This window comes from Pipra filicauda, unplaced genomic scaffold, assembly GCF_003945595.2.
Source record: "Pipra filicauda isolate LSUMZ 115617 unplaced genomic scaffold, ASM394559v2 scaffold43_size3849885_pilon, whole genome shotgun sequence".
NCBI lineage: Eukaryota > Metazoa > Chordata > Aves > Passeriformes > Pipridae > Pipra > Pipra filicauda.
In genome coordinates, this window is record NW_024104576.1 from 2,127,601 (window position 1) to 2,154,779 (window position 27,179).

A 27,179-nucleotide genomic window follows, 5' to 3' on the forward strand; every position below is an offset into this window, starting at 1 on the left:
TGATTCCACAAACATATCTCTTACTTGACTAATATATGTGTTTCTTTATGGTTTAATTAGTTTCTTCAATTCAGCTTGAAATCATAAATTGTTAGAAGTTTATTTAAATATAATTTGCTTTTATTTTTAAAGCTTCAGAATTAAAGTGATGTACTTTTTAAGTGCTAAAAAAATCTTAAAATTATACATGCTCAGAAAACTGAGCACTGAGAACTGATACTGATGAAACCTAAAGAATTATTTATTCATTTATTGCTAAATATAAATAAGCTATAAACCTCCATTAATAAAAACAAAATACATTTTACTAAAGACAGCTGGATAATATGCAGGGAAAGGCATCGGATATCTCAGTATTATACTTTGAGTACACAGAATTTGCTAGAAATAAAAATGATGGAGCGATTTCTAAATTAAATGTTTCATTGTAGCACACCACAAGTTATACAAGTAGTTTCTGATGTGACTTTACTTCTTAATGTCTTTGGTTACTAAAAATATCTGTCATTTGTAGATGACTTATTTTAGGTCTTCCACCTTGACAGTGACAATGGTGTGATTGAACTCTCAGAAATCTCAGAGGAAAACAGGCTGCTTTTAACATTTTCCACCACACAACTCAAATTGTTTGCAAATTTTTTGTAAGTGCTTTGAGAGAATGAGGCAAAGAAAGGAACTCAAGTTACTCCGATCACAGGAGTAGCAAAACACTAGTCCAGTAAATAGGACACCAAGTTATGATGTTTTAAAAAACGTATTTGGTTCAACTGAACCATAGATATTCCGGTCATAGCATGCTGGCTCTTATCCCTAAATAGGAGAGAAAGAGTTCATCACAAATGGTGCCACAAGATGGCTTTACTGCACTAATGGGTAGAATTAAAAAAACAAAACAAAAAACCAAACAAACAACCCAAACAAAGAAAACAACAACAAACACAAAAAAACCAACTCTAAGCATAAATTATGTTCCTGTAAACTTTTATGTTGAAAAGATTTGAAAGAATCAAGAACTTGAAAAGAACTAAGCAAGAATCTGAGAAGAATCAAGGAAGAAAATGACCATATAGAAATGGTGTATCCAATCACTCTGCTTAAAAAAGGACTTCCTGATATAACAAAGAATCTTAAGGTTTGTTTCAAGCATCACATATTAACATAACATTTTTTTTTATGGAGAATCCAGAATATTTAAGTAATGTGTGTAAAGGGTAAGAAAATGCATAATAGATTGGGTAGAATAGAAAAAGCATAATAGATTAGAATGAAGCACATGATTGGGAAAAACCAACAAGGACTCACCAAGGACAAATTGTACTTGACAAATGACAATGACTATGTAACCTGCTCAGCTGAGCTGCGGCAAGTGGTGGTCACTGTCTACCTGGATTCCTCCAAGGCCTTTGATACGGTTTCCTCCTGGAGAAACCAGTGTGTTATGGTATACACAAGCAGTCCACCAGTGGGTGGGGAACGGACTGACAGGCTGCACTCAGAGAGAAGTAGCAAATAGCTCCTTCTCCAACTGGAGGCCTATCACATGTGGGGCCCCCCAGGAATCGATATTGGGACCAACATTGTTTAATATCTTAATAAGGGATCTGGATGATGGGATCAGGTGTACCCTGAGGAAGTTTACTGATGATATCAGAGTGGGAAAGTGGATGCTTTGGAAGAGCCACCCTACAGGAAGACCCATGCTAGGGTGGGCTAAGAACCTTATGAAGTTCAACAAGAACAAGTGTCAGGTCTTGCACTTGGGAAAACATAGTCCAGGGGTGTAGCACAGGGTGGGATCTACCCAGCTGGGGAGCAGCTCTATGGCAAAGGACCTGGAGGTCCAGGTGGACAGCAAGCTCAGTATGAGTGAACAGGGTTCTTCTGCTGCTGTGACAAAGAAAGTCAACGGGATGTTGAGTTGCATCAACAAGGGCACCGCCAGCAGACATAAAGAAGTTATTATCCCACTCTGCTCAGCACTTGGCAGGCCACAGCTGGCAAGTCCCCACTACGCAAAAAAGATGTGGACAGGCTGGAGAGGATCCAGAGAAGGGCCACAGAGATGATCAGATTGGGAAGCAGGCTATAACAGGAAAGGCTGAGAGAACTGGGTTTGTCGAGCCTTGAGAAAAGAATGCTTAGGGGAGACCTTTTCACCATGTCCCAGTATTTAAAGGGTGACTACAAAGAAGACAGAGACTGACTCCCTTTTTACAGGGAGTCATATGGAAAAGACAAGGCGTATTGGGTACAAACTAATCCTGGAGAGATTCTGACTAGATACAAGAAGAAAGTTTTTCATAATGACCACAGTCTGCCATTGTAATAGTATCCCCTTAAAAATGGTGTATTCCCTAAAATTGCACACTTTTAAGATTCAACTGGACAGGTTGCTGTCCAGACCGTGGACCATGGTTTTGCCCAGAAAGGTTTGATCAGATGATCCTTGAGATCCCTTCTGACCTGGTATTCTACGATTCTGTGAACCATTTTTTTTATATAAATGCTACTAACTAAAAAAAGACCTGCTCCTTCCTCTGCACTCGTGGACAGGATCTAGGCAACTGAATCCACTGTAGTACTTCAGAAAATCAGATTTCAACAAGTGAAGTGTTAGAGATGCTCCCCCTCCCTCCTGCACTATTACAGATGCCATTTATGTTCTACAGCACTAACTGATATTCTGATGAAGACCCTGGGTCAAATTAATCTGTCTCACTGGGGTAACATAATTGTAGTCACTCTAGGAATATATCTGTATGTAAATAGGAAGAGGATCTCACTCTTTATACTTGTTTTACAATATTATTTTTATCTTACCTCCCTTATTTAAACTTCAAGCATTGCTCCAGGCCTAAAAAAGTCAGTTTTCACTTTACAGATGTGGTCGGGAATCCAGTTCATTATCAATGCTATTAACACTTGCCAAGCAAACTAAAAAAACACCATGATGCTTCAAAGAGTAACTTTGAATTCTTTTGTACCAGAAAGGAAGACTGAATTGTGATCCCACATTTGAACTTGAAGAAATGATTTTAGAGTCCAAGCCTCTCCATAAAAAGAAAAAGCGACTTGCCAAAAACAAATCCAAAGATGGAGCTAAGGAAACCTGCCCACTGGTAAGCTGGGGACTGTAACTGCAGTCTTTAATAGGCAAACTCAGTTAAGTTCAGTTTTATTACCTCTGAAAATTGACTGAAAATGACCTCTGAAAATGACTCTCTGTCATTTTACTTATATTACAAGCCATCTCCAAAGCAAAACAAAAAGCGACCATTTATTTTAGTCAAATAGTAACATGTTATGATTATTTTTAAGATTATGATAGATGCTCATTTAAAGTATGAGAAAGTGTTGCCAGTTGCAAATGCACTTCACACACATCGACAAATAGATACAAGGAATATTTATTCACTGCTAGTACCAAAAATGAAAACTATGCAGTGAAAAGACTTGTTATTTATAGATGTGTTAAAGCTGTCTCTTCCAGTCTTGATTAACGTGTCCCATGTAGAAAGACACATTGTATGAACAGTCTAAAGTACTGAGAAGATTAATAATAATCTCCAGACTTAAATTTTCATTTCAGTGAGGTTTTATAAATTATGTTGGTACTCCTAATGATTTTGAATGCTCATGCAAGCTGTTCTTCCTAGAGCTATCAAATGTAAAAATTCTCAGGAATTCTTTGTGGGGAACTTCTTCCAAAAGAATGAAAGATTGATTGTGCTATCACAGCCCAATTTGATGAGTCTTTGAAATGCATCTTGATAGTATTAATTCATAAGCATTTTTGTTTAGTGTCGTTTCTGTTGTTGTGATTTTTGTCTATGATTCCCCATCTTTTTTAATCAACCTATTCATGCTGTTTTTTAAAGAATGTACACCTGCAGCAGTGCTTGGAAACCGTTAGAAAAGAATTCATCATATTCAACAGAGAGAAGTAAGTGCATTTTATAATGCCTCTTTAGCATTCAGTACTAAAATTAAATTGAGAACTGTTTTTTTTCTCCCAGTGTAAGAGAAAGTGATTAATGATCACAGCAGCAGAGCCTAAAAGACTGGATTTCCATTGATTTCTTCCTCTTACAGTCTCTGGTGTGATGGTTTTGTAGTTCTTCCATCTCTGAAAGCAAGTAGAAGACCTTGTGATTAAAGTATGTTGGAAATATACAGTAAATGTTCCTGACACTCCCCAGACAAACTGTCAGCAATTAAGCAAAGGAATACAATGTAAGGGGCTGCTTTTTCACATCTCAAACAAAACCAAGGGAAGTTGTTACTCATGAAATTTTAATGATATAAGCTGCAGTGTTCTTACTTGGAGACACTGTTCATACTTTCCCACCATACAAAAAGTGCAATTCAACACTGGGTGTTTCAACAAAGCTAAATATTAACACTGTATCAGAAACGAAGCAAGAACTTATGATTTACGAGTCAGCCAGAATTGATAGAAGTGCAAGTCTGATTCCCAAGGCTGTCAATAATCTTCCTGGTCAATTAATACACTGAATTTCTCATCGTTTACTGCATTTGAGTTGCAGCCATTATGGGCCCTTTTGCATTAACAGATGCAGGTCATAACAGGGGAGTGGTTTGTGTCTTTGGTCAAATTATTGTATTTCATTCAAGTATACTATGTGGTTTTATTTGACCTAATTGTATATGCAAGCTTTTCTAGTGGAGTTGTGAAATGTTAGAAATTAATTAAAAAGTTGTGACTATCTTACTTAGTGCTTACAATGCAGGTAATTACTGCTTCTGTAATTAAAATTAGGAAAGGGATTGTCAACTTTGCTCAGTTCACACAATATCATGAGGGAAATGATGCCATGAAATCCCCTTTTTCCTGTTACAATCTGTGGGACATGTCTGTGCCTTATACTGACTGCTCACAGAAACTACAGTGAAGACTTACAAAGAAAGGGAAGGTCCAACAGATTTTTCATGTTATTTTGCATAATCTCCAACACAAGAAAACCATATGTTTATATAAGAGCCATAAACAAGAGAAGCCAGACCAAGTCAGCCTACAGAAGGCTTTCAGGGAGGTCTTGGTGGACTCCTCTGAATCAGTTTTGATATCAGAGAACTAGTGAATGCTTCAGCTTTGTAGCTTAACTCACAAAAATCAAAATTATTAGGATCATAATAACAAGATCAGAAAAAAAATTACATTGATAAATCAATTTAATGAGTTTCCAAGAAGTTGTTCATACAACTAGTTCATTTCCAGATACTAGTCTCACAGCTACTAGAGTCATATGTCAAGAAAATCCAATATGCAGCAAATTTTGAAAACTAAAACACCAGATTTTGTAAAACACTTTCAAAATCTCAGTGGGTGTGTTCACTAGCACTGAACAATTTCTCTTGTCATAATTTTACTGTACTCTTCTTAAACCTTTTTTACATAGGAAATTTTTTTCATTTGTTTCATATTGCACAACTACAGTAACAACACAAGCTATAAAGAATTCTGACAAGCTGATGAGAGATCAAGGAGAAGTTTAGATGGAGTACAAGTAAAATGAAAACAAAAGATAAACCACATGCATTTCATCCAGAAAAACACGTGTTTTGGTCATTGCTTGATTAGCTTTGACAAGGTAAAGGAAAAATATTTGGTATAGACCTACAACAGATCCTGCATTGTCTAAAGCTAGATCACAATCATTTCTTGTTTAAATTGTATTAGAACTTAAGAAGGACATGGAGAGACTTCTGTAATACTTTTCAAAGACAAAAATGTTAATAAGGGGTGAAGTGGAGTTCAAATGTTTGAAGTGCAAAGTGAATTCAAGTTAATGGGAACAAAGAGCAATGACAGGCACAAATTTCATCATACCAGTGAGAAGAAGTTACAGAGTATACACCAGAGTAATTCATGGTGGGTTTCCTTAACCTTTATATGCCCTCGAGACTGTATGTAGAGGCTGAGGCTGTGCTTACATGGATTTCCAAAGCCATACGGCCCATCAAGTTCTTAGGAACAGCTGCAGATGCTGAAAGACATGAACTGTTCCTGCAAACACAATACCTATTAGTATGTGATTGTGTCATTTGGTGAAGTGTCAGTCTCAGGCAGGGCTTTAAATCAGTCTCAGATTAAGGCAGCCAGAAGTTTTAATACTCCTCCATGTTATTCTAAATAGAGCTGAATTGCTTTTGGTCCAACTGTTGGAAATATCTGCATATTTTCTTAGATATTCATTATATTCAGCTACAAAAATCTACATTTTGTTGTGATTTAAGCCTTCTGATCAGCTTGCTTCAGTGTCACAGAACACTATATAAATCCTAAAAAGGATAAATCAAAAAATTAGCATGTCTTTCAAGGGAAAAGATGAGACTCCTCATACTAAAAGGATTCAAGGAAAAAATTGAAACATTTCTAACTGAGCAACATAAAGTCAGGTAGTAATATATAATGAGGTTATGTTATGTTCATCCCAGTTCCACATCATCTTGCAATCCAATACTTGTAAAATATCTGCTATGAAAAGCAGAATCTGTTTCTATTGAATGCCTTGCTGACACTTCTAGGCTGTACCTCTTTTCCACTATATGTCTTTCATCCTGCAACACACACTGCGAGTCTTGCAATATGTCATACTTACTCTCTTGCCAAGACGATCAGGAGACTATCAGAAACTCTTAGATTGCAGACAAGAGGGCGGGAGGTAGAGAAAAGGCTTACTAGAATAAAAAGAATTTAGACATACTTGAAGAGACAGAACGAAGTAACTTAATAGTTTCACTTACTGATAATAAAGACAGCATGTGAATTTTCATTTTTCTGTTGCTTTTTGCATTTAAGAATAGCAGCATTCAGTAAACATACTTTCTTGGTAAGTCTTATGCTGACCCTGAATGCAGTTTATTTGGTTGGACTATATTTTAACTATGTAGCTGATATCTATGATTTGGACAGTTATGAGATAGGATGAAAGATCTGAAGAATTAAAAAGAAGTAGGATGTTATATATAGTTACACACTGCGGAATAATAGAGCAAGTGTGTATTATTAAAATAGGACTTTGGAAAGGAGGACCAGGAGCCATAATATTAGCTGTTTTCCTTATATATTGGATTTAAATGTGCAGGGCTTCCTGGACAAAATCATGTAGTCAGTGATTATCAACCATGGCATCTTCTGTTGGTACTATTCAGAATTCACTGGGAAGATGAGGAGAAAAGGAGGGAAGACTAGCTATTCCCAGTTTCTCTGTAAAAAAAACAGAAAACAACTCTATCAAACAAAGAAGTTCCCAGAAGATGAAACAAACCCATTTTCCTAAGATTTGCGTAACTGCAAAGGACTGTCCTGTGTACTAAAACTGGCAGTTATAGAAGAGATGTCCAGGTGTAGACCTGTGCTTCAGTTTAGCTAGGCATATTCTCATTATTATTAATCCTATAAAACAGTTTGGGAAATTTGTGAAATCTGAAGGAAATATAGCTTTTATGTCTGAAAAACGGCCACTGAGTGTTCCAGATTCTTTATGCGACCGTCATCAGCAGTTGTTCCGATGATACATCATTTCTTCTAATAAAAATGTTGAAGAAAACTGAATCTGGGTCATGTTCACCTTCCATCCCCAATGTAATTTCCTCTTGGGACACTCATATACAACTTCAAATAATGGAACAGCAGACCAGGAACAGCTTTAGGGATGCACAACATTCGTGAGTTGAAAATACTCCATGTAAAATGGTTAAACTCTCCTGAACTTTAAACCTGCATCTTGATTTGTGCAGGAAAACACTAAACATCTAGAATGAAATCCCTTACAGTGTAAGCAGATTTTATCTTGACTGTATTTTTCTAGTGCTTCAGGTACCAGAGTGGCTGAAGTGTTCCTAGATGGAAGACTTTATTCTTACTAATATCAATATTTCAGTGGATGTGAGCTACAAAGTAAAATACACATGTGTGTGTGTGTGTGTGTGTTTTGATACGACATGGGGATATGGCATCTGTCCATAGTGACATTATCTCTCAGTACCTTTAAGAAAAAGGTACACACTATCTTGATCCAAAGTAAAATAACATAAGAAAATCCTTTTGTGGTACAGGAAATGTTTTCTATTCTTCTTAAAATGTCAGTGTAATATCTTAGTTTTGAACACATAAACTAAATAAATTGTGATACAGATGTGGTCACACACTGTTTTTCTGGAAAATATGATCTGAAGTAGATCTGAAGGTATCTGTTTGGCTCCCTTTGCTGACAAATTAACTCTTTTTTGGTTTTAAATCTATTTCTGCAAATAGATGTTTCATTATATCTAGAAATGCAACACCAAACATTCTGTAGTATCCGAATGTATATTCCTATAGACTTACCAGCAGTTTTTGAAGAACTTGATCTCATTTAGAAGATGTAGGCTACATTTTCATATTTTTTTTTTACAGGGGAAAAGATTGTACAGATAAAGCCACACTGTTCCCAGATTTATTAAAAAGTCGAGCACAGATTATTTTGCTGTTATCCCTAAGCAGATCTTCACATACAAGTACATTTATTTATGAATGTCCAAAACCTGAATTAAGCAGAAATTAAGAAATAGACTTAGTATTTGCTTGTAGTAGAATATCTTTGTGGTTCTTGAGCCTCTTCTTCTCCTTGAAAGATGTCTTTAGGATTAAAGATGTGAGAAAACTAAGAATGGAGAAGAAAACACAGGAAATATTTGCTCCTTAGGCAGAATAATCCTTCAGTTAGATGCTTCATAAACTTAATCAAAATTATCAGTCAGTTAAAGAAAATCAAACCTTTTACTGAGTAGAATATATATTTCACATATCCAATGTACATGAAAATGGGTTACAATTCTGCCAAACTATTTTAATAAATGCAATGAACCGATTAGAAAAATATCCATGTTTTTAACAACTCCAGTGAAAACTTTCAAAACACTGCTAATGATTTTGAAGTTGGAGTTTTTTTACTTAATACTAGTATGCTGCAATAGCATTGTTATGATATTCATCTGCCTAGTCCCTACTGATATGAACAGGCTTGCCTCTTTCCTAAGCTGCTGGTATACCTTATTCCTCTTCACAGTGTTTGTTCAATGCCACCACACTAAACACAATCTGCCACAAATTGAAGCAGTTAATTGGCTGCTGCACATTGCTCTCTCTTTTCCTACTATCATTCCTACTGTTTGGCCATGCTTAGTTGTCTCCTAAATGGTACTGAAGAGCTCTAGGCGAACAGAAAGCTCTTTGTTCCCAGAATAAACAGCAAAAGTGGAGGGAGGGCGAGATATTAAGATGCTTCAAATCACTTTGTCTGATTTTGTCCATATCATAGGTGAAAAGCTTACTTAATACTTCCTGCATTTTTTACAAGATCAAGTGTATTATCTCTCTCTTTTTCATTCTTTTTCTTTCCTTTCAATTGTCTTTTCAGATTCAAATCCAGGTTCCCTGAGTGCTCTCTTTCCTTTTAGTTTGATTGAAATTGAATATTCATAATGATTTGCAGTATACCTCATTGAATGTACTTTTCTTAATAGATATTTTATTTCACTTAGTGTCTCTGGAGATATTTATATTATTATAATCCTCCTAATATCTGAATGCTTTTTGCATGAGGCTCCAGTACAATTTTTCATTTATTACTACTTCTGCTGACCTTAATTCAGTGTAAAACCGTCTCTTTGTGAGCATTTCAACTGGTTGCACCTCTCTTCACTGACCCTTTCTTGTCCCTTTTGTAATGGATATGTCTGCTTTTGGAGATTGCTTTTGCAATCTCACCTAATCAGAAAGATGCCTTTCTGAACGTGATTGAACCTGGTTTGGATTTGGGCAGTAATAACTAACTGCTACTTGCTCACACAAGCCCTTTCATGTCTACCTTTGATTCCCACTCATTATTACTGGCTTAGAATTACCAGTCTAAATGTCACTCTCTTCTTAGTGAGCCAAGCTGCCTGAAGGTGCGAGCATAGCAAGTCTAAGCTGGTAATTTTACTATAGGTATACCTTTAAATTCACTCTTTTTTTGAGAAAAGAGGGGTCATACAAAAGACGGTTTTTCAATAACATGTTCCCTTCACAGTTTCATGGAGGGGGGAAAAAGAAAAAAAAGACAAAAAAGGCTGAGCATCTGGAACCTCATTTTCAACATCTTCCAGGAAAAATGGCCCAAGTTGTCCCAAGCAAGTAAGGATACCATTGTAATGGCACTTCACCAAATGGACATCCAACTTTGGGAATGAAAGTTTCCATGCCGTTGCATATTTCAGAGCATTCCCCATGCTGGAATATGGTCCTGGAAGGATCAGGATAACAGATGCAGATCCTCAGCACTGGAGGCCAGCTATTAGTTTCTATTCACAGAAAACTGAACAGAAATACACCCCATAAAAACTAATTAGAAGTCAATTTATAGGCAGAGAAAAGATAAATCTTCATTTATACATCTCAGACATTGGAGAGGAACCAAAACTGTATAATTCCAAGTACCATATATTTTATTTTTTAAACAGGTTACGTGGGACAAATCCTATCTATGATGAATAAAGGCTGCATAACAGGTCATGATTGTTCCATCGCCATAGGGGATTACTTTCATGATTTCTCTTCACCTCGCTTCGTGTCCTGCACTAGCATAAATTATCACTTGTTATGAGTCTCTGTAAATTAAGAATGAGTCATGAAGACTGAACTCCTCTTGCTGTTTTAAGAAAGCATTTTGGGGGCAGTTGCTGAAGCAATGCAGAGACAAACCAGTAATGAGATAACATTATTATTGCCAGTCACTCTGATGTCTATATATCTGTTGAATATATTCATAAATGAGTTGGAATGGAAGGTGAATGGTGACAAAATTCGCTTATGACACCACAGTAGTCAAAACTAAATCTGTCAGCAAAGAGCTGCAGTAGATAATGATAACCATGGTTCTGAGTTGCAGGGTAAGATAATGACAGCTGAAATTCAGTACTGATATATGCAAATATGTTAGGAAGAAAATAATCTAAACTTTACCTTTAGAACAATAGACTCAAAATTAGCTTCAGTTATGAAGGACAGAGAGTTTGAAAAGACTGTGGATAGCACAATGCTTAGTGGAAGACAAAAAGGTTACGTTAAAAGCTGCAAAAACTGCAAAAAGAGCTACAATGATGGATGTCATTGTGTGGATACAAGTATATGTTCATATACATACACCTGCATCTTCCATTCTGTGTACAGTTCTGCTTCCTTATCTCAGAAAACTTACAGAGGAATTAGAATGGTTGCAAGAAAAACAGAATTGGCCAGGGGTGTGACATGGGTCATGTTGAAGGATTTAATAGACTTGAACTAATTTAAACTCATAAAAGAGACAACTGAAAAGACAGAAACTGGCTAAATAATAACATGTTATGAAATTTATTGATAAGAGGACTAAGCAATGATTATGCACTCTTTCTGGTAATGCTGCAGGTTTAAAAGAAAACAAATTATGATTTTTTGGTGCAATGCAACATTGCCAGTTGGTACTTTGGATGCTAAACATACAAAAATATTCAGAAAAGCATTAGAGAAATTCACAAGAAAAAAATCCATCAAGGTCCATGAGATGTGAGACTTCTGATTGCACTCATCGGTTTGGGAAGTCTGAAATTTGGAAGTGAGTGGGGTATGCCCCAGCAGACATTTGTCTCCATTTGGCTTGTTCTTCGACGGCATGCACTAGTGTCTGAAGTGGGCCACCATGAGGGATGGGAGTGTCTCTTATGTGGAATGGCTGGGTACGTGTGTTCATGGTTTCTCACTGCTTACAAGGTCTCCATTTTCATACAGAGTCTTCATAATAGCACAAGGGTTGCACAGTAAAATGTATATATGTGTGTGTGCGTGTGTGTATGTGTATGCATATATGCAGTATGTGTATATATCCTTTTGGAAATAGGAAAAGAAATTCAGACTTAAGGCAGTAAGAGACTTAGCTAAGATTCAGATTGCTGTGTTTCAGGGCACATCCCCCATTCCCTGGGAAGACCTCCCATGTGGAGGTAATTTTCCTGCACCCCACCTGGGGCACAATACATATTCCTTTCGTGGATGTACCTTAGTGACTAGCCTAGGTGACTTGTTCAATAGAGTGGCTCCCTAGAGTGGTTTTTAGGGATCTCTGTATTAGGCCTGTGTTACCCACCTTTCCCATGCACTGTGTAGGGAGGTTTGATGATTAACTACAGGCTGAAAATTATGCTGTGCAATCACAACTCCCAGGTCAGTCTGCTTTTGGGGGGTCCACCCTTCAGGGAATGAAAGAGCTGCACAGTTAACCAGACTTCTTGTGAATCTAAGTTCTGGACTTGGGCAGGGAAATCTTGCATAAGAAATAGATGGAGAGAGATGAGTCCACAGAGAGGTGAGTGCGGGCTGTGGTTGTTCCCAGGCAACTCACAGGCTCTAATTCCTGGAAGTCTGGTACTTTGAGAAGGGTAGGGCTGAACCTGCCTACTCCCAGATGCATATTCTAGTCTGAGAATATTTACTCTCAGGTCCCAGTAATTAGGCAGAGCCAGATTGGTTTTTGTAGTGGGTTTACCCTGGATGGATGCCAAGTGCCCACCAAAGCTATTCTATCACTGCCCTCCTCAGCTGGGCAGGGGAAAGAAAATATAACAGGGAGAGATCACTTGCCAGTTACCATCATAGGCAAAACAGACTCAGCTTGGGGAAAATTAATTTGATTTATTGCCAATAAAAAACAGAGTAGGATAGTGAGAAATAAACCCCAAATCTTAAAAACACCTTCCCCTCATCCCTCTCTTCTTCCTGGGCTCAGCTTCTTTCCCAAATACTCTGCCTTCTCCATGACAGAGGCACAGGGGGATGAGGAATACAGTCAGTTCATCACTCATTGTCTCTGTTGCTCCTTCCTCCTCACATCTTCCCCTGTTCCAGTGCGGGTTTCCTCACAAGTACTGCAGTTCTTCATGAATTGCTCCAGGGTGGGTGCCTTCCATGGGGTGCAGTCCTTCAGGAACAGGCTGCTCCAGCCACAGTCTTCCAGGGGGTCAAAAGTCCTGCCAGCAAACCTGCTCCAGCACGGGTTCTCTCTCTTTGGGTCCACAGGTCCTGCCAGGACCCGGACAAGTAGATCTCTGCTCCACCCTGGACCTCCAAAGGCTGCAGGGGAACAGCTGCCTCACCATGGCCTGCACTATGGGCTGCAGGGGCATCTCTGCTCCAGCGCCTGGAGCACCTCCTCCCCATCATTCTGTACTGACTGACCTCGGTGTTTGCAGGGCTGTTTCTCTCGCATATTCTCACTCCTCTCTTCAGCTGTGACTTCCCCCCCCCTCCTTCTTAACTCTCTTATAGCAGAGGTGCTACCACAGTTGCTGTTGGGCTCAGCCTTGGCCGGTGATGGGTCCATCTTAGAGCTGGCTGGTGTTGGCTCTGGCAGACATGGGGAAATCTTCTGGCTGCTTCTCACAGAAGCCACTCCTGTAGTATCCCACTACCAAAACCCTGCCACACAAACCCAATACAGCTTTCCACATACCTTAACTCTTAAAGCATTGACTGTATGGCCCCCATGGAGCTGCAGTTTCAGTTAGAGGTCCCTCATAAAGGAAATTGCTGCTGCTACACAAATAGGTTGTCACAATTTTTTCCTCAGTCACCTCTAAACCAGCATCCTCTTCTCAGCACCAGAGAAGAGGCATGAAAAGCAAAGAGAAGAAATGAGATGGCATTGAATGGCCACATCTCAGTGATGGCTGGCTGCCCTTCTGTCCAGTCTTGCTTTACTGTGGCAATCTGTCACACCAGTTCACTGCCACAGAGCTGCAAACAAGCACATCACCATCACTGCACAGGCACCAGACATTTCACAGTCATCACATTATTTGTCTTTAAATTCTCAGTCATTAGTAAAATTATGGTTGTTGCTGTGATCTACTGTCTGTTGAGGCCTCTTCACTCCAGATCCTTTGTAAAATCTTCCTGCCCTGAGGTCCAGTGTCTCCGTGGGGATGTCAGTGGCCGAGAATATAGTTCCAGTAACAGATGTAACTCTAGATGCAGAAGAATTGTCCTTCTCCCCAAATATTTCATTTAGACTTGACTCAAAGGATCACTTTACCTTGAAACTTTCACCAGAAGAAAAAAGGAAGTGAGTATTTCAGAGCAACTCCTGTAATCTCTCCATCTGCTGATAGCTGAAGAAAAGGCTGAGCCTACATCCTGCAGGACACACACCAAAGGCAGGTTAGGAAATTGATCTCTGTCCTGAGAATGAGTTCTGGCCCACACTGCTGAGAAATATCCTTATTTGTGGGCAGGTGTCTATAGTTTTAAAACTCGATTTTGGCTAAATAGAAAGAAAATTTTCTCTCTGTGGTCCCAAGAGGTCTCATAACCAGTATATTATTGGAAAATTTCATAAATGCTTTCCTGTTCCTTCTACATGTAGATCTACAAACACATCTAAACTAGAAAAAACAGTTCACATTTTAAAATCTGGCTGAAGAAGACAGATATTGCTTAGGATGCACCTGGTCTTGAACAGACAATAGCCCACTTCTAATAGATATGTATTTTACTAGTCCAAAAATTGCTTTAATATTAGTGTTAATCAGTTGGTTTAGTTGCATTTCCTTAAATGACTGCACATCATTTGATTCTTCATTTATTTACTTCATGTCTTCACTCTTATTTTACTCTATCAAATCCCAGGGCAAACCTGAGATCTCAAGACATTGCAGATTAATGTACTACAGCATCCAGTACAAAATTTGTCACTTGACTTCCACATATTAGTACTTCACATGTCACTCACGCTGTATGTGCACCTGAACCCATTAAGTTTGATTATAAATTGCTGGTTGATAGAAAATTATATTCACAGGCATTTGCTGAGTGTAATTACTCAGCAGGAACCATCAACTTGAATCAATTACCCATATTCTAAGCGTATTTCCCCAAAGATTTTTGGAAAGGGTGGGAGTAAATGCCGTGAGTGTCAGTGGTACAAAAAGACATCTGTGCTACACGGGGATACTTCCCCCAAAATTTTAGTTTTCACATTCAGTTGTGATAAAGCATAACTTTTAATCTGAGAGTCATTTAAATTTAAATGGAGTTAAAATAGAGCTATTTGAATGATTACTTGGTAATCTACTGAGCTATCAAAACACGTACGTCACAGTGTATTAGGAAAACAGACCTGAGATTATGACTGTTTCTGTCAGAGTAGTCAGTACCAAGAGAATGTGTCTGGGGTCAAAGACAGATTGAGTCAAATATTGGTTAGACACAAAACAACTCCTACCCCACAGGCTGCACGCAAGATTTTTCAAAGGTATCTGAAATAAATGAGAATTAGATGACAAAGTATTTTTCAAGATATAGCCCAAGTCATGCAGAAAAACCATTGCTGGCAGAACCAGAGCCTGAATACGCTACAGGCACGTCTGCGTGGATGAACAGGCAATTGCACCCCTGTTTCGTCAGTGATTTCATTACCCAGCTTTGGCAGTGTTTATCAGCATGTGCTGTGTTACAGACTGATGGGACCATTCAATTTCTTCACGCCTCGACAGTGTGGGTGCAAATTAACTCTAATCCAGAAGCAAATTGGTTCTGCTAAGCAGTGCAGTGAGTGGTGAGCTGGTACAGCTGCTAGACAAGGCAGAGCCTTGAATCTGTTTCAGAAAGGAAAGGTATCTCTGTTTTTCTAGAGATCTAGAAATGCAACAAGCCTGCAACCCTTTAACCTAATCTATTTAAAACTAATTTATTTAGTTTGAGCTCCTTTAGTGGTCAGTGAGGAGAGACTTGTATCTCCCAAGGTTGATCTGTGACACATATATTAGATAACTTAGACCAGAATTAATCTATTTTATTGACTCTATTTACCCTGTAGAGAGAGCCTGAACTAATCTTTCAGTTGTCTACAATTGGCCGGCATAAAATCCATCCCACAGTTGTGGGCTCAGTTAATTTCTAAATGCCAGTTAAACAGGCACAGGTGCTCTATGTTCTGCCTGCTCTCTCTGTGTCAGGTAGTCCAGGGCATCTCACGTGGCACCAACCATCACTTGTGAGGCAGCTGCATTTGGCAGTATGTACTTAGCTGTGGGGGCAGGAGGGCAAGAACAGGCAAGATATAGGTGTAAATATTATCAAGGAAGTGCTAAAGACTCAAGACATCCACTCTTGGTTGTGGTAAAATGGAGTTACTACTTGGACCCAGGTGTCCAAAATACATACCTACTGTAACACAGCAACGGGGGAGCATTGTGTTTCATTTAAAGATGCTTTGCACATATTGGTTCTGTACACAAACTCCAGAGCAAGGGGGAATTATCCGAGTTTACAGCCTTTAATTTTCACTTTGAAGTTGTGTGACTCAGCTCTGATGTTGCTGAGTGATGACTGTTGTCTTTGCTTCAGCCGCTCCTTAAATCTGACCTGGTTTGCCTCAAGCTTCCTTTGGCACAGAGCAAGATTGTGCCTTCCTTGTTTACTCAGAAATGCTTAGAAAATTCATACACTTTTCGGTGATTTCTGTTTCCCTGAAAAGTATTCTGAGATCACTCTGTGCAGAGGCTAAAGAAAAGAAAAGCCCACTATTAACTCTGCCATGCTTATTGCTCCTCTGCTAGGTGTAAAGAGGAACTTTTAATAAAAAAAAAGAGCATTAGCTATATACTGCTGTCTTCTGAGATAGCTTTAATTAGCTATATAATTACTTAGTTTAATTAATTAAATCTCCGCAGTTAGGATTCTTTTGAATCCTTCCTCATTTTTAAGGTGTTTAATTCTTTCCTTCATTTCTAATATTTCTTTTTTTCTTATCCTGTATTTTTTTTCTGTTTTTTAAAGGCAGAATACAGGCAGTCTTCCATATGGCTCTGTTGTTAGTCTGGTCCCTGGCATAATTTTTCCCAGGCCAAAATCACTCTCTGAAGCAATTCCCTTCATGTTTCAGAGGTTAGGATAGACCAAAGGCTGTCTAACAGGCAGCTGGAATACAACAACTTTGGTTTGAAGATTAGAGAGTTTAGGCATAAGCATGAGAGGCAGTCTGTGCCACTCAGCTTCCAGGCATCCATCCCTGCCTTTGGGAGCGAAGGTAACCAATGCCTAAAATACAGAAAATACATTCCCATGCAGCACCCTATTTGCTGCCGGTCGTGAGAGCCCTCCTGGGTACCACTGGGGCATGGGAAGTGGATTAATAATTTGTCAGACATTCAGGTTACAAGATAACTTAATCTTACACAGGATTATCAATTAGTTCTGCTATGTGCTATGAAATCAGAGCAGTTCTTTTCAAATTGGGGAATTTCATAGAATTTGGGCAGAGACTTGACTCTCTTCCTTAAGACTTGCACTGAGCAAATGTTAGCTTTTTATTTTTTATGGATGGAAGTGTAAAATAAGCAAATTGTCTGAACTTCTGTTCAACTCATAGGTTTATTTTTGCTAACTTTTTTAAAAGGAAAGAAAATATAAGAATTTTCATTCCTTTCTGACATATTTTCTGGTTATTTTATTTTGAAAAGTGAAAATACTCTTCCCAAGTATGCTTATTCAGTTAAAAAGTAACTTGATCAGGATCCTTTGCTCACTTCTTCCTTCTTTATTTTACCTTTTCACTAAAAAATGTAGTTGAATGAAAACCTGGCAAATGAGAACTAGTAACCAGAATAATGGAGATTTAAGAGAAAGAGTGACGCTCACAATTGTAAAACACTGCCAGCTTCTTAAAATTTTTACAAAAATAGAACACAGCAAGGACCAATTTATAAGAGAAACCTTAAAAAATGCAGGCAGAAAATTATTAAGTGACCATGTATCAAAGTCCATTCTTATTCCCAACAGGAAAAACCAGATGACAAGCCAAGCTGCTTATTGTCCCAGAAATCATGCTCTGTTGTTAGTATTTGTACAATCCCTGCCTGCAATTGATGTTAAAATGATGGAGGACAAATAATGGGTAAAGTTTTCAAAGTGGAGTATGAGATACACATGCATATAGCCCATTATTTTGGAAAGGACATGTGCACACTCCAGGACCTACATTATACTGCCAAGCCTTGCCCTGTTTTTGTAGTATGTGCACTTTACTGATGTGCATGAGCTATTACAAAGCTTAAAAAAGGGATTTTATAAATGATAAGGTTTTGCATGACCTTGGGGAAGTGACTCTTTTCCTGCCTGAAGCATGACAGCTTGTGGATACTGTGAACATTTTTACTCTGTGTCAAGACAAAGGAAGAGATTCCTTTTTGGGGCTGCTGGATAAGCTGATGCAGAAGATGAGCTGATATGACCAACATTGTTAGTTTTCACCTGCCTACCACCTACCTACCACTGAACACTTATTATTTAGGACAGAGATGTAAACCAAAACATATCCCTCTTCACGATGGTTATACCAACACACAAAGTTCAAGCTACCCAGCAGCTTTCTGGTTATATTTTTTATCACACTCAGTGTGAGTCTTTTGAGTCTTCACAGTCTAAATATTTCTGTTCTTTCTAGAACAAGTTTCTCTGCACAAAACCACTTAAAAATGTGAGGAACACATGAATATAGTCTGTACTTGTTCCACAATAAGCAAATCTTATTGCCACAGTTAGACTTCAAAGTCCCATTAAGTCTTCCTTTTTACACTTTTTGTCTGGAAATAAAAGAGATGGGTGGGGATATACTTTGTGGAGCTCCAGAGTGCCATAAATTTTCCAAACTCTTTGGGTTGAGCAGTTCATCTTTATTTTGTGTGGAACCAAACAGTGAAGCAAGTTCTGATGAGTGATATAACCAGATGCTAACTATCTCCATTTCTTTGGGAAGCAAATTCTGGACCATTTGGTTAAACAATGCTTAGTTATCATCAAGACAAATTAGTTGTGTTCAGGGACAGGCAGTGGCAGGGCGGAAAGGGTTCAAGCATTACCACCTTGAGGAAGAAATCTTGTTGACCATGTGTGATTCATCCATCCAGGTATTGTTTGCTCATGTTTGGGTACAAATTTTGATGCATCATTACCACACTGAATAAAAACTAAAATTAGAAACAAATAGTGGGCAACAGCCCACAGTGGGTACCAAACTGACACCTTGCCTGCCCTCAGGGTCAAGATATCTCACTCCAGGCTTGACTATCTACAACTTGTTACCATCTTGGCTAGATGTATTGGGTGTCCCCAGCTCTGCAAGGATTCCTGTGAGACACTGCTACAGTCAGGGTCCTCTGACTTTATGGAGTCCACTGCTACAGCATTATAACACTCTGCAACATCAAAATATCCAGCAATTTCAGTTATATGACATAACTTTCACGTTTCTCTTTTCTATTTTCAGGATATAGCAAAAGAATGCCTATATCTGTCACTTTCTGGCTTCTACTAAATACTCACAAAATCTCATTGCTAGATCTTTTCTATTGGGAACGAAAAGGTTTTAGTGCTGCATTTTGAAAGAGTCTGTATTTACTAACTGATACTCTAAAAATACTGGATTTGGACATTAGGACATTTACTGTTTTTCTGAAATCCCCCTTGGAACTTCTGTGTCTGTGCTCCAGTAGACAAAACACAGTGACGTGATCAGAGAGATGTAGATGAAATAATTCCTTCCTGAGCACAGTCATTCCCCATGACAGATCAGTCATTTTTTCTCCTCTGATTCAGACATGTTCAGAATAAGCCTTCTAGCAAGGCCATCTGCACAAGCCATCAGCATTTTTTCTGAGTAGCTGCTAAATCATAGAACTGAGGGGGGTTTCTAACTATTTAGCAAACTGTCCCCCAGGATTCATGAATTTCAAAAAGCAGCATAGACATGCCTCATCTGTTCCCACCTCAGACCCCCTCCCTTGTGAAGAATAACTGGGATAAATATTCCACAGATTTATCTGTTCCTGAGGCCTTCTTTCAAGGAATGTAAAAGTTTCAATTAGTAGGGTTTTTTTCTACAATAAAACTACAATTTCTAGAGTTCATCTTATTACGTCCTCCTTTTCCCCAAACCAAAAGAAAAAGCATCTGTTTTTTTTCCAGCAAAGTGTACGAAATATCAAGAGACCAAGGTAAAATTCTAAATCTAGAAATGGCAAAGCAAATCCACTGCCCACTCAGACCATTCTCTTTCCTCCACACCCAGGGCACTTGATTTACAACATTGGCAAACTCGCTTGTACATTTTCCATAATAAAAAGATTTTCCTGTATGATGTGGTAAGTGTGGGAGTCTCAGAGGAGGGGCAGGTCTGCCTGGCTTGAGGTCTCTTTTGTCAGTAGAAACTGTCCTCTCTGTGGCTGCTGAAAAGCATTTTGAAACAACTTGCATTTCTGAGGCTTCAGTTTCCCACTGACAGTCTGGCAAGACCTACCGACGACTACATCAGCTGCACAAAGGTGTTATCATGTACTGAGCAAACAGACAAGAGTAACAGGCAGTGTGACAGCCTCCATACAGCTCTCAAACACAGCAACTACGTTTCGTAAAGCCTGATGTCACTGCTCTGTACTGCTATGGGGGTTTTGGACCAAGAATTTTTCCCTCTCCACTGAATTCCCTTCTACTGACCAATATCAGATTCAAGATCCAGCATCAGAAATCAGTGCTGCAGGAACTCTACTATAATATCTGATTATTAAGATAATATGAATCTTAAAAACCATTCCATGGATCACACAGGCTTTTTCTCTTTGCCAGAAATACTGACAAAGCCCAAGACATGACTGGAGGTTCAGTTACTGTTCTTGATGCATTCTTGTAGTGGCTGGTACAGCCTCTTTCTTCCTCACTGCTGGAGAGGAGTCTGTTCAATGCTCAGTGTCACACACTATTAATATTACATGGATCAATGGCGAAGGGAAGGAAAACTCAGCTTCTCTCTTTATTGGTTCAGCAGAACCACTTTTAGTTCCCAGCATAAGTGGGGAGACTACTCTGAGAATATGTATTTGTAGAATAATATGAATGGAATAAATGTAATAGACAGTGTTCAAACTCATTTTCATCCTCTTTTCTCTGCAGGTTTTTTTTGTTCCATATGACTAACGACTAGAACTAGTTGTTCACTTTTTTCATCCACAGCTGCCATTTTATTTTTTATTCTCAGCCAATAATATTCAGCACAGGAAGAGGTATCTTGTTCAGATCCACAATGAAGTCCCCATCAAATCATTTATTCTCCCTGGGCCTTTATCAAGTTATCACAGCCTGTAGCTGCATTAGCTTAAAGGCAAGATAAGTCATTCACTGGGAAGTAGCTTCCTACAAATGATTTATTGCACCAGTGCCATTTTTGAACAGAATGGCCCAGACTGTATTTATTTTGTCATGATTACAGGAAACATGTCAAGGTACTCGCATTTTTTAAAAGCTGAGATCATATGATGGAAAACTGCTCCAGATCTGACACCAAGAAATCAAGAATGCACCAAAAGAGAGAAATTTCAGATCTGTAACAGTCCAATATTTTAACTGAAGAGACTGCTTGTGCACACACAGCTGCCGTGCTGAGGTTTTTCTGGGTCTTGACCCAAGCCTATCTGCAGTTTGGAGCAAGAGAGATACAGACCAATTACCTTTTTTTTTTTCCTGAAACTGCAGTTGTTTGGGAGAAAGACTTAGCAAACCAGAAATTTTGACAGTTATGTTGAATCTGCAACTTTTCATCCTTTGCCACTGAACTTATCCTACTAAGCAGCCTAAAGACAAACTTGAGTATTCTTCTTCATCTAGTGAACAAAGCTGAGTTGTATGCAATTCTCTGGTGGTTCCAAGCTTGCTAGTGAGTTTCAGTAGATGTTTGTGATGGCCTGACATAGTCGTAGCAGTCTTTGGTTCAGTATTTGATTTTCTGTGCTAGCTCTTAGCCAGTCTGCTCTCTTTACTTCTGAATTTTTATATGTTCTATGATCTATATATGCATAATTACACAGGCAGCATAATTATATTTTGCTTGATTATATGTGTCCCCTTCTTTTCTTAATCATCACAGACACCCGACAGTAATTCCATTTCATTCAGGTCTGGGAGACACAGAGCAGCACTCAGCTCTCAGCTTCCATAATTCTTGGCAGCAGCTGCCTCAACATCTGATGTGCAACTACAAGCAAAGCCCCACGCTGCTTGGTGTGTTCCTGCTCATTGCACCCTTGGCCTAATCGAGAGCTGCAAGTACAAGCCTATAAAATGATCTGTCACCAGTTTATCCAGAAAAACCTCCTGCGGGCATGGGTTTGATAATACAAGGTTTCATCAGTCCAGACGTGGCTTCAGTGCTCTTTTTATTTCTCTTTCTTAGCCACAACATATCCAGCTGAGACTTATGACTAGAGCTTCAAATATGAGATTTCTGGACAAGTATAATTCCCCCTCAGCTTCCCCCCCCTATATTTTTCTCTACTTAACAAGGGGGAAGTTGAGGGACAGAAAAGCGCTGTAATTTGTCCAAAGGATGACAGAGGCAGAAACAGAATCAGCATCTCCTCATTCTTAGTCCAGTTCCCCAGTCCCATGGGCACACTGGTAGGTAGGTGTTCATATGCCCATAATAACTAACCTCCTAGAGTGAAATCTTTAAAGTAATTTTAAACACTGAATAAAGTGATTGATAAATTATTAAATAGTTAATTAACAGTTATTTTTTTCCTACGTCAGCAGGGTAATAGCCTATTGCTTACTTTAATAGTTTGTAAATACGGGTAGTGAATCTAGATACAGAAACAGAAAATATCTGAAAAGGGAATGCAGTGAAGCACTGCTAAAACAATGTATTTCTTTGGCACTTCCAAATCCCCATAATCTAATTATGCCTCAATAGTAGACCTGGGGAGTAGGACCAGGATAAAAGAAAAGAATGGAAATAAATCAACAGTATTAACAACCTCTGTAGAGAGCGAAAAATTTGAGGCTGGTCAGTGGTATCTTTTGAAGTCAGCATGGGCTTTGTTTTACAGAATCACAGAATAACAGAATCTGCTGAGTTGGGAGGGACTCACAAGGACCATCGAGTCCAACCCCTAGACCTTCACAGGACCATCCCCAAAAGTCACATCATGTGCCCTCGAATATCATCCAAACGCTTCTTTGAACTCTGTCAGGCTCCTTACATGCATGCTACCTTTGTGCCAGTTTGAGTGGTTCTCAGAAAAAATAAATTGGTGTTTTCTTGCTTCATGTTGTTATTGAGAGAATTCCTATTTCCCTTTTAAATTAAGCAGTACAGTAAATGCCTTCTTTTTCAGCTTTTTATGAAAAAAGTAAATACACAATTTCAGGGAGAAAGCACTTGCGTGTCTTATACCAATGCAATGTTTCCCCAGGTCTCCATAGAGCAAAATTTTTTCTCACTTCACTATTTAGCAGTTTGCAAGGTTTGCAACCCGCAGTTTGCAATATGAGTTTCCAAGCACTACAGTCAATGCCTACAAATACTTCAGTCTTGTACCAGTAGCTCAGACCCTAAGGTGTTTCAAGTCTCAAGTCTAACTCAATTACTCTCCTGGTAGTCCCCTGGATCTTTTTTGAAGCCCTTGTTAAAAACAAAGAAACAAACGAAAACCAAACCAACTAACAAACAAAAAAACCCCTAAACCAACAAAAAACCAAAGTCGTCACATTTACTGTCTTCCATAGTGCCAAGACAATTTCAAGAGTATGTTACATTCTCCATTCAGCTGTGCAGAAATTATATGTATTTCAATTTTCTTAAAGTTCTTGGGTGAAAACCCACTGTCTTGATGCTTTTTCAACATTAATTTAAATGCCTTGTTCTAAAGCTGTTTTGACTGATGGTTTAACTGGAGATGATGGACAAATTTCTCATAAGGAAAGGAACACTCCTAAGCTCATTTGGATCAACATTGATGAAAATAATTCATTGGCTTTTCAGCTAGAGAGTCATATTTTTTGTGCTATCCTCTAATGACTCGGTCATACATTAACCTGTAGACTCAATGGTAGCCATCGTCTTTCTGGTGCACTTGAAAAAAAGTCACCATTAGGACAAATGCTTCTAGAAATTTGTTCCCCTAATCTGTTATTTTTTCAGTCTGTCTTACAGCTTTTCATTTCCTGTGTCTATGCTTTTCAGCTTAAGTTTTTGGACAGTGTTTTCATTATTTTTAAATACCCTCCTTTATTCCTCTGTTTTACTATTACAGAATTTTCATGTCCCTTCACATTGCCTTCTGAGTCTTCATTATAGTGTCTCTATAGTCTTTATGCAAAGTATTTTAGCCTTTGAAACTGACCCTTGAAATTTAATTTTTGCATGGTTTTCCATTAATGAGTATTTTTAATGTATTCAATGTTATTTGCAAAGTTGTGGTTTTTTCGGAGTATGTCACATATACCATTTATAATCACTGTAACAAAGAGCTTCCTCCATAGTGTCTCTGGTGCTAAGTCTTGGTGCCTTTTTCAGGAATACATCAACAGGTGTTTCCCATTTTGAGAAAAGAAAGAGTCAGAGAAAAATTTCTTCGAAACAGCAGCTGTTCATGTTTTCAAAAAAATTGGTCCCTACCTCATAGCTTCCTCATGAATCTTTACATCCTTCTTGAAAGTACTTACACTGTGTCTGTGTTTGGAGGAAAACACTGAATATCACATGAATCACAGTGAAATCACAGAGGTTGCCAACACTGTAGAACAGAAATGATGAGAAGCTCTATGATAACACGATTGGTGGGACTGCAGGTGCTGCTAAAGCCGTTGCTGTTCTCTAGAAAATTATGCCAAGAGGAGAAAACTTTGTAGTCTTTAAACAACATAAGATTTTGTTGCTGTTGTTACTTGAAACCACTTACAAAGCTTTGATAACATATGAAGTAATAACAAGAGGAATACTGAATATCCTTGCATCTCATGATTTTTTCTTTTACTGATAAAGGTTACTGATAACATCGTAGGACAGCAGAGGGGAGCAGCTACTTACTGCAGTTGTGTGCCCAGTCAACAGCCTTCATCGGTCTTGAGCTATCTGGAGGTTTTGCCAAGTTACAGTCTGAGCAGAGGCGCTAAAGCCAGAGAAAGAACTCTGCTCTGCCGGTTGTTTTTGATAGTTTTAATGGGAGCGGGATTTGACCAAGACCTAACTGCACATATTTAGGAGGAAGCAATCATCAGCATTTAGAAGAAATGGTAGCTATAAAGTTCAAGAAGTTAATAGAGATCAAATGGTGCAGGAATCTGTTTAATACCAAGGTGTATGTGGCTATCCACAGGGTAGGGAACAGCTGTCATTCCATACAGTTACCTGCACGTAACAGCTACATCAATGTTTTTAACCTTTGACAGATTAAGAAGACAGCAGGACCAAGGTGGACAGACTTCCAGCATTGACAGCAGAGCATCACTTCAGAGCCACGAGAAACTCCAAGATGGACGAAACAACAATTTGCTGGGACATGGCTGCACAAGAGGCTGCAGCAGCTAGTGAGCTACAACCCTATGGAGCACATGCTTCCACACGGGCAGCGGGAGGGAAGGTCCTCTCTGTGCACACCGTCTTCACCACATGGATCCTGGGATGTCTGACCCCTCCAAAAGCAGGATCCCCAGCCAAGGACAAACCCACACAGCACAGCGGCTGAGATTTTCCACATACAACTCTGCTCTTCTTTTGACTCTGCCACTGGAAAAATGACCATCAGCAGCAAAATACAATTTTTTAAGTAAGTGTGACTTTTGTTTTCGAAATCCTGGAAGAAAACTTGAAACAATTCATTGGGCAGCCTCTCAAAGATTACCACATTCCTGGCTACTTGCAAGAGACAACCTTACATTGGGGCCAGATATATCTTGAAGGCTTTACGTTACCCCCTCTCTCTCAATTAATTAAAATGGTCCAGCTTGGAATTTTGTGAAACTGCTGGACACAGCTGTTTCTGAGCACCTCCTGTTGAGTTTATAACAGATGTACATGATGTAAATACATGAATGTATTGTCAAACAGGCCAAACACTGGCTAATTTCATTCAAATTCCTGAAACTCATTGAAAAAGTTGCAGCCTTGAGTGTATTCACACTGTTCTTTAACATCTTGTGTTCTGCTTTGTAGTAAAAGATGTGACCCAGGCCAAGTCAAAGTTTTGATAGTGACTTTAGTGGATGCAGGATTAGACACATTAGTTATGTATGGTAACATGGCAAAGAAAGACCTTTCTATTTGTAACAGGCTTGCCTAGCCAGAGTTGAAAATCAGCTTAGTAAGGAAAGCTAAAAACATTAGGAATTTGCTCAGATCCATAATTAGGTGTTATAAAACGTGAAAAAGTTACATTTGTCTCTGTTTTCAGATCTATTCTGGATGACAACTATCTTGAATAGAAAGAAACATACTTTAGTCAAAATATTGCTGACATGAAGTCCTTTCTTTTTTTTAAACGTCACCCACAATTCCAAACCTTTGTATTTTACAAATTGTACATCCACATTTTGATAATAAATGCATGCTAATTCTGTCCTATTGTCCTTTTATTTTGCAGGGTTACCATCTGTAGGCAAATTTCATTTCAACCTTTTAAAAAAATAAGTTATGCTTTTGGGAGTGAAAAGCATTTTATTTGTAATAATCCATTTTTACCATATTGTTTCCATTCTATCTTTTACAAAACAAAGTTCTTTGTAATTGAATCCATTTTAAAATTTTGTTTCGCATTATATGTAATTCTGGTCACAATTTTTTCTCAAATACAGATTTTTATCGCTCCATGAAATGATATGGTATTCCTATTAACAACAAGCAGTTTACAAAGGTACTAAGGTAAAGATTTTACATCTGTCATAAGCATGGTGTTGGTCTACTTGCTTAATTTGGGCATAGACTGAAATAATTATAAAATCGAGTAAGGAGCAGAATTTCTCTGGTCGTAAGAGGACAGACGTCATTGCCTAGAATAAACTGTTTCATGTCCATCCTTTCTTATAATGACTTTTTTTTTTATTTTCTTGGCATTGGTTTCCTTTGGGAAGGACCAAAGTGGATAATATTTCACATAATTTCTGAAAACACCTATTGTCCTGTTCCAATCAAAATGCATTATGATCTTGGACCTTGAACTGGATCTTGATCCTGGAAAGAAAATGTTTATTTGCTTGACTAATCCTACAGAAACTAATGTGACTACTCATAGGTAAATGTTTGCAGGACTCAGGTTGTACAGACTAGAGCCATGGA

At 38.5% G+C, this 27,179-nt stretch overlaps 1 protein-coding gene across 2 annotated transcripts in view; it reads left to right on the forward strand.

The window, feature by feature from the left end:
- Positions 1-26,927, forward strand: part of STK32B (serine/threonine kinase 32B) — a 175,683-nt gene extending 148,756 nt beyond the window's left edge. For both annotated transcript variants that reach the window (XM_027736274.2, XM_039385828.1), the window contains 3 exons: positions 2,988-3,119; positions 3,879-3,943; positions 25,298-26,927. In XM_027736274.2, coding sequence (XP_027592075.1) covers positions 2,988-3,119; positions 3,879-3,943; positions 25,298-25,436 — 336 coding nt within the window. In that variant the 3' untranslated portion in view covers positions 25,437-26,927. The remainder of the gene's footprint in view (positions 1-2,987; positions 3,120-3,878; positions 3,944-25,297) is intronic.
- The last annotated feature ends 252 nt before the right edge of the window (positions 26,928-27,179 follow it).